Source organism: Procambarus clarkii, chromosome 12 (genome assembly GCF_040958095.1).
Source record: "Procambarus clarkii isolate CNS0578487 chromosome 12, FALCON_Pclarkii_2.0, whole genome shotgun sequence".
NCBI lineage: Eukaryota > Metazoa > Arthropoda > Malacostraca > Decapoda > Cambaridae > Procambarus > Procambarus clarkii.
Window position 1 is genome coordinate 44824106 of NC_091161.1, and position 8438 is coordinate 44832543.

The 8438-nt window shown below is 49.2% G+C and overlaps 1 protein-coding gene across 1 annotated transcript; it reads right to left on the minus strand.

Moving 5' to 3' along the window:
- Positions 1-5882: 5882 nt before the first annotated feature.
- Positions 5883-7221, minus strand: LOC138364030 (piggyBac transposable element-derived protein 4-like). The gene is made up of 2 exons (XM_069323465.1): positions 7133-7221; positions 5883-6999 (listed from the first exon to the last, which is right to left on the minus strand). The coding sequence occupies exons 1-2, from the start codon at positions 7219-7221 to the stop codon at positions 5883-5885; spliced, it is 1206 nt and encodes a 401-aa protein (XP_069179566.1).
- Positions 7222-8438: the final 1217 nt, after the last annotated feature.

Here is an 8438-nt window from a genome sequence, read left to right on the forward strand (position 1 = left end):
TCGTTGCTGCTCCTTCTCAGGATGCGGCTTCCCGCTTGGCTGCCTTATCTTGCCTTGGCGAGATCCCTGTTCGGGTCTCCAAGAACGTTCAGATGAATTCCAGTGTTGGCACTATTCTCCTCCCACCCCATGTTGCAACCGGTGTTCGGAATCTGCAGGATTGCCACGATGATATTCGGCATATCCTTAATGCCCAAGGCCATTCTGTCCTCCAGGTTGACTCGTTTACTCGTCCCCCTCGTGGTCGTCGCCGTCAACCCCTTCGCGTTGTGAAGATCACCTTTGATGGTAGGACCCTTCCATCCTCTGTCATTCTTGCTGGTGCTAGGTGCTCTGTCCAGGAGTATATTCCTTCTCCTCGACTTTGTAATAAGTGCTGGAGGTTTGGGCATGGTGCCCTCCGCTGCTCTGGGACTGTCTCTCTCTGTCCTTTGTGTGGGAGTGAAGGTCACTCTAAGTCGGAGTGCACTTCTCCCCAAGCTCGCTGCCTCAACTGCGGTGAGGCCCATCCTACGTTCTCCCGTGCCTGTGTCCATTACAAGCTTGAGGCGGCCGTCCTTAACCTGAAGCACCGGGAGCGTTTGTCTTTTCCTGAGGCGAGGCGCCAGGTTCGCCGGCTCCCGCCTTATACTAACATCTCTTATGCTCGCGTGTTGCGCTCTTCCTCTCCTCGTCCTTCCCCCCTTCCTCAGACTCTCAACCGTTTCCGGGCCTTGGACCCTGATACGCCCACTGCCCCCTCCTCTGTTCCTTTGAGTTCTTTCCCGAGGGGTCCCCCTCCTGGTCCTCTGTCTGGGGTTCCCCTTCTTTCGACCCGGTCTGTCATGTCTCCTGTGTCTTCTTCCTCGTCCCCCTCCGATCCTCCTTCCCATCCTCTTCCTCCATCTATCGGCTCTCCCCGCCGCCTGTCGGTGCAGGCGGATGTCCATCGCTCTCCTAACGGCCGTCGTGTGTGCTCTCGTTCGGCTTCTCCTGTTGAGACACTGGAATCCGTTGCCCGGTACGTAGTTGCTGGGACACCTGTCTCTTTAAGTCAGAAGCGTAAGCCTGGCTCCTCTCCTTCCTCTTCCCCGGCGGGTAAGAAGGCTTCGCTTTCTTCCTTAGCTCCTACTTCTGGCTCTGTTGCTCCTTCCCCTCCCGTTTCAGTGGTTGCGCCCCCTGTTCCTGCTATGGAGGTTTCTTTGGCCCCTGCTTCCCTTTCGGTTGCTGCTCTTGCTGGGGTGCGCTCCCCTCTTTCTACCCCCTCTTCCTACTCCCCCTCTTCCTACTGCTGTCCTTGACTGCTCCTCTCCGTTGTCTCCTCCTCTTCCTCCTCCTCCTCCGGACCCCGCCCGCCCACCTCTGATCTGTTCTCCCGTTTCCTTCCCTCCGTCTTTGCTCAGTTTACCCATGCCCCCTAACCCTGACTTTGCTGACCCTGATCCCGACCCTGATATTCTTTAACGTGCTCTGTTGCTCTTTCGCCTTTGTTTCTTCCTTGTTCTCTGTTTTTGTCCTTTCTCTTCCCGTCGTTGTCCATTCTTCAATGGAACGTTCGAGGTTATTACGCCAATTTCCTCGAACTCCAACTTCTGATTTCGCGGTTTTCGCCCCTTTGTGTCTGTCTCCAGGAGCCATTGCTTGGTGCTCGTCCTGGTCGTTTTCGTGGCTATTCCTTTCTCCCCCCCCCCCAGCCATTGCTGGGGCTTCTAATTCTTCTGCTCTCTTGATTCGTGCAGATGTTCCCTTTGTTCCTTTACTTTTTCCTTCGCCTCTCCATTGTTCTGCTGCTCGTATCTTTGTGGGGAAATGGTACACAGTTTGTTCCATTTATCTCCCCCGAGTGTCCCGCTCTCTCTTCCTGATTTGAAACACCTCCTAGACTCCTTGCCGGAGCCTGTGCTCCTGCTGGGTGACTTCAATTGTCGTCATTCTCTTTGGGGTGACGTTCTGACGAATACCCGGGGTCGCCTCCTTGAGCCGTTTCTCCTATCTTCTTCCCTGTCTCTTCTGAATTCTGGTGAGCCCACTCATTTGGACTCTCGGACTCGCGCCCTTTCTTGTCTTGATCTTTCTCTCTGCTCTTCTTCTCTTTACTTGGATTTCACGTGGCAGGTTCTTGATGACCTCCATGGAAGTGATCATTTCCCCATCCTTGTTTCCTTTTTCTCTTTTCGCCCTTCCCTCTCTTTCCCTAGGTGGCAGTTTGCTAAGGCAGACTGGACCCTATTTACCCTCAGTGCTGCTCTCTCTGACCTCTCCCTTCTGCCTCTCTCTCGCGCTCTCCTCCTTTTTCATGACACTGTCTTCAACGCTGCCCTCCGCTCTATTCCTCGCTCTTCCTCTCGGGGTCCACGGAAGTGCGTTCCCTGGTGGAATGCGGACTGTGCTCGGGCTGTCCGCTGTAAGCGTGCAGCCTGGAAGAGGCACCGCCGTAGGCAGACGACCGATTCTTTTCTTTTCTTTCGGAAAGCGAGTGCGGTGGCCCGTAGGGCCATCCGTACGGCTAAACGTGAATGTTGGGCATCTTATGTCTCAACAATTACGTCCGAAACCCCTCTGGCCCAGATCTGGAAGCGTATCCGCAAGATAGCGGGTAAGTTCGTTCCCGATGTTTCACCGGTCCTTCACCTCCATGATACTCTTGTGGCGGACCCGTTGCAGGTCGCTTCCGAACTGGGTTCCCACTTTTCTTCTGTTAGCTCTGGTCTTCATCTTCCCCAATCTTTCCTTCTTCGTAAACCTATCCTTGAGTCTCGTCCTTTGGATTTCTGCACTCATCTTCAGCTTCCCTATAATGATCCCTTCTCTCTCTCTGAACTTCGTTCTGCTCTGGCCCTCTGCGGTTCTACGGCGGCGGGCTCCGATGGTATTCATTATGAGATGCTTCGCCATCTCCCTCCGAGCACGTCTCAGTATTTACTGAGTCTGTATAATCGGATCTGGGAGTCGTCGTCAGTCCCTGAGGACTGGCTCGATGCCGTTGTCCTCCCTGTTCGCAAACCGGGGTCTCTGGGTACTTCCCCTAAGGACTTTCGCCCTATTGCTCTCACAAGTTGTGTCTGCAAACTTTTTGAACGTATGGTTAACGTTCGTCTGATGTGGTTCCTGGAACACCATCACCTCCTCTCCCCTTCTCAATTTGGTTTCCGCAAGTGCCGCAGCACGACAGATGTCCTGGTGAACTTGGAGGTCTATATTCGTACTGCTTTTGCTGCGAAGACCTCCGTTGTTGCCGTCCTTTTTGACCTGGAAAAGGCTTACAACACCACTTGGCCTTATCATATCCTATCTCAACTTCATTCTTTTGGCCTTCGTGGTCATCTCCCTCTCTTTCTCCGCAGCTTCCTCTCTCGTCGTTCCTTTCGGGTGCGCCTTGGTACCGCTCTCTCTCCTCTTTTCAGCAATATGAAGGTGTGCCCCAGGGTAGTGTTCTGAGCACTACTCTTTTTCTGGTTGCCCTCAATGGTCTTCTTTCCTCTCTTCCTTCTGGTGTCTTCTCCGCTCTCTATGTCGATGATCTTACCCTTTGTTGTCAGGGTGATGATTCGCCTCTCCTTCAACGCCGGCTTCAACTTGCAATTGATGCCGTGTCGTCTTGGGCCACTGATCATGGCTTCAAGTTCTCTACTTCTAAGACTTGTGCCATGACATTTACGCGGAAACGGGTTGTTCTTCGTCCCTCTTTGTCACTTTATGGTCATCCCCTTGAATACAAAGATTCCGCGAAGCTTTTGGGGTTATTCCTTGACACTCGTTTGTCTTGGTCTCCCCATATCTCTTACCTCCGTGTTGAGTGCTCTAAGGCCCTTACCCTCCTTCGGGTCTTGTCCCATACTTCTTGGGGGGCAGATAGGCGCACTCTCCTTGCTTTACATTCTTCTCTCGTCCTGTCTAAGCTCGATTATGGTTGCCCTGCTTACTCGTCTGCTTCTCCTTCTACTCTTCGCCGTCTTGATGCTTTGCACCATACTGGGTTGCGCCTCAGTTCTGGTGCCTTTCGTTCGACTCCCGTCCTTAGCCTGTATGTTGACACTGGCTTCCTGTCTCTCCAGGACCGCCGTGATCGCTACTGTCTTCGCTATCTTGCGCGGTCCTTGCAACATCCTTCCTCTCGCCTCTGTCGTGCTTTAACTTTTACCCCTCCTGCGGTTCCTGTTCCTCTTCACCACCTCCCTCTTTCTGTCCGGTTATCTCGCCTGCAGGATTCTCTTTCCGTTCGTATTTCTGATGTTTCTCCTCGTGTTGTTCCTTCTTTGCCCCCGTGGAGGGTCCCTCTTCCGCGGTTTTGTACTTCCTTGACCCGTATCAAAGCTTTTACCCCTCCTACGGTTCTAAAACGCCTTTTCCTCGAGCACTTTTCTTCTCACTCCCGCTCCGTTTCTGTCTTCACCGATGGGTCTAAGTCAGCGGACGGTGTTGGCTACTCTGTTGTTTTTCCTGATCGCACTTATATGTGTCGCTTGCCTCCGGAGACTAGCATCTTTACAGCGGAACTTTATGCTATTCTCTATGCTCTTCGTCTCCTACTTTCTCGTTGTCAGTCTTCCTTTGTAGTTGTTGTTGACTCTCGTAGTGCCCTCATGGCTCTCGGGTCCTTTAATCCAGTTCATCCAGTGGTTGTCGAGATCCAGCATTGGCTGTTTCTCGTTCATAGTAAATTTAAGTCGGTTGAGTTTTGTTGGGTTCCCAGCCATATTGGTGTGTCTTTAAATGAGCGTGCGGATGCTGCCGCCAAGGAAGCTGTCCGCTCTTGTCCCATCTCTCGTAAGGGCATTCCGTATTCCGACTTTTACCCGGTTATCCATTCCTCAGTCCTTACCCGTTGGCAGGCTTCTTGGTTGTCTGTTACTGGTAACAAGCTACGTACTCTTAAATGTTGTGTTTCCTCGTGGCAGTCCTCCTTCCACCGTAACCGGCGGTGGGAAACAGCTCTGGCGAGGTTGCGTATTGGCCATACTCGCTTAACCCATGGTCACTTGATGGAGCGCCGCCCTGCTCCTTATTGTCCTAGTTGCATTGTCCCTCTTACGGTCGTGCATGTCCTTCTTGAATGTCCTGACTTCCAGGACGAGCGTATGTCTTGCTTTCCGACCGCCCCTCGCGGTCACCTGTCCCTCGATAGAATTCTTGGTGACTCGGATACTTTTGATATCGTTCGCCTTATGCGTTTTTGTTCTCGTATTGGCATCCTTGGTGATATTTAGCGCCCTCTGATTATTTTGCGTATTTGATGGTGCTACATAGCCTTCCCGGTTTGGTGCCTTCTTTTGATAATTACTTACTTACTTGTACGAGACCAGAGGCTCACACGGGAGCAAATTCGGCTCCTGTTAAATTTACTTGGACGTAGTGTTATGGAAACCAAAGGTGTACCATTTTTCAACACGCTGTCTACATATCAAGTTAAGTGGTCTATCCGAAACCCGTTTATCATTCATTTATGGCCATTAATGTCAGGATATAGGGTGACCCGGTTAGATCGCGAAATCGCCTCAAACTAAAGGTAATTAAGCCAGGTCTTTAATGTTCCATGTACTGTATAGTGTTTTCTCTGATATAGCTTGTCATATATAGGATTCTGGCTTCTCAGCTAGCGCACTTTTGACAGGTCAAGACGAGCAAGCAAGATTTGTGCACCAGTTACTGGGTGATATGGAAGCTACCTCAAAGAGGATAATTTGGTGTCTACACCCTAGTTATACCTGGTGGACTAACCTGCTGTACTATAAGATAAGGAACCTCATCAATGTATGTAGCTATTACTGTAGTTTGATTGGCTGCATATATATTAAACTATTAAACCCCCCCTAATGTGTAGAGGATCGATTTGTGAGATTATGAGATTATTGCAGAAATACAGTCCACTTATCATTATACAAATTGCTATCGAAGTATATAAATTAACGTAAATATAAATTCATATAAATTAAATAAATATAAATCTCACAGGTCGGTTCCCACATCCTGCGCTGTGATTGAGTAGTGTCGGCATTGTGGATATTGGTGATGACAGAGACGGGGCGCTTGTCCTTCCAAACTATAACAAAGGTGTTATCCTTACGCATGTATAGGGTCGTGTCGGTTGCCATTTTACCCTTTACCACTTGTTGCAGATCCTTGGGGGCGCCACGTTGGAGTCTAAGTGTGCCACATGTGTAAACACCCACTTCACGTAATTGTTCTGTTAGGCTTACCGAGTTATAGTAGTTATCCATATACAGATGATAACTCTTGTTGACTAGGGGCGCCATCAACCCCATCACGGTTTCCACTGTCGTTTTTCCAATTCCACAATACACATCAAATTTATATATGTAGCCTGATGTCCCTTCGGCCAACATATAAAATTTTACACCATATTTATCAGGCTTGTTGGGATTGTAGACCTTGAAAGAGAGGCGGCCGCGCCATGCCATTGTACCCTCATCGAGACTCAATTCTTTTTTGGGGATATATACAGATGCAAATTTTTCTGAAAAATAGTCCATTAGTGGTCTCACTTTTATCAGTCGGTCACTATTATTCACAGGAACGCCTTTTTTGTTATACATGTTGAAGAACTTAGAAATGTGTTGGAACCGAGCAGATGACATAAACAAGTTGAAGAAGCGACAATGCCACATCTGATTCGTCTGCCAGTACATCCTCATTGTAGGCATCTTCACTATGCCCATCAGTATGCACAGGGCCAAATATCGGGCCATTTCTTTCACAGACACTGGTTTCCACGTGTTTCTTGCTGAGTCAGCCATGAGATGTATGATGTGTGTGGCATGCAAATTGGTTTCATACGCTAAGTATTCAACCATTGCTCTAGTGAAAAACAGTTGTAAAAACTGCAATGGAGTAGTAGGTAGTGGAATTGTTAGGCCAGGGTTTGCAGTAAAGTCATCAACGATGGGAGGAGTATTGCTACGATTCCAGTCATCACCCAGCTTAGCCCTCTTTGGTACCGGACACGTGCGGTTTCCGCGTGGCGGGGCAGGGGCTTCTTCTTCACTCTCATCCTCACTCTCACTCGAAATATCATCATCAGTTGTGGAAACCTCATATAACACATCATTTTCAGTTCGTCAGCCTCAAATTCATCATCAGAAGACCCTGAAAAGGCTTCAACAACGTCGGGAATCTTGGCTTGACCCCACGATACAGATCGTGAATCATGGCGATCTCTTCTGCTTTCCTAGATTTCCTACCTTTCTTTTGCGTTCCACTGCTTGTTCCTGGTGCAGCATCCATGTTGAAGGTATTGAATGGGTTTTAGGTACACGAGAACGGAAACGGAACGGAAATAAATGCGTAAAACGGGTCACGTTTGCCGCGAGAGGGGAGCGCAGTGTGGGCACTTGGAGTGTCAACAAAACAATGGGCCGACCACGTGATCGGGTAGGCCGAGATGCCATGTGTTCGGTGAGGGAGAACGGGAATTTCATGGAGAAAAATCTGAGAGTATCCCCATCCATTTCGGTTAAAAAATGGAATTTATAGAAATATTTTTTCGATGGACGAGAAAAGTAGGCTGTTATGCGGAATCGTAAGAAAAAACGATGACGAGTTATATCTAATATAAAGCGCGAAAGTGTTAATACAGTATGAGTGAGAGGTTTAGCAACCGTCGCCTGGTCAGCAATCCTTCCTTCCGCCTCCCTCACTACCACCAACACCCTCACTACCACCACCAACACTCTCCCTCCCTCACTGCTTCTATCCCTCCCTGCCTCTCCCCCTCAATGCCTCCTTCCATCAATCACTACTGCCCATCCCTCCCTCAATACCTTCAGGGTCAGTGGCCCATTGCCATGTGAGGGCCCGCCGATACCGAAACAAACCCAATATCGACCGCCAGACCGGTATATGAGGTTGCAGATACCGGGTCTCCCAAACCGGTCAATGGAACTGGCAGATTGGTAAATAAGAGACTGTTAAATAGAGTCGATACTGTATCTACATATGTGTTTACCACAACAAACCACTAAGGTGGTAAGCTGAGTCAAAAAGCAGCAAGGAGTGGCCGGCACACCAGCCAGCCACTGGCTGCCACTCACTCCTTCACCAAAATTCTCCTCCCACTATACTGTTTTTGCTTTTATTCAGCTATGTACAGACGTTATATATAAGTATCTGCATGTTTTGTTCACCATAGTAAACCACTATGCTGATATAGTAAGTGCAGACAGCAACAGGTAACCATACAGATTCGGCAGTCGATGCTTCAGACCTCCCACCCACAACTTACTCATCTCACAGCACAGCCACAAATTATCACACCAATCCTGCTATTGTCAGAATCCTGGTAATTTTTATCACAGTCAGGGGGTCTTCCTGTAATACTATCATTGCTAAATAATACCAGTTACATTATATTTTTTTACATTTTTAGGTGAAACTGTGGTCACAAGCTGAACAACAGTGTTGTGAGCTCATGCTGCTTGTGCCAGCCTGGCGGCTCACTCAGT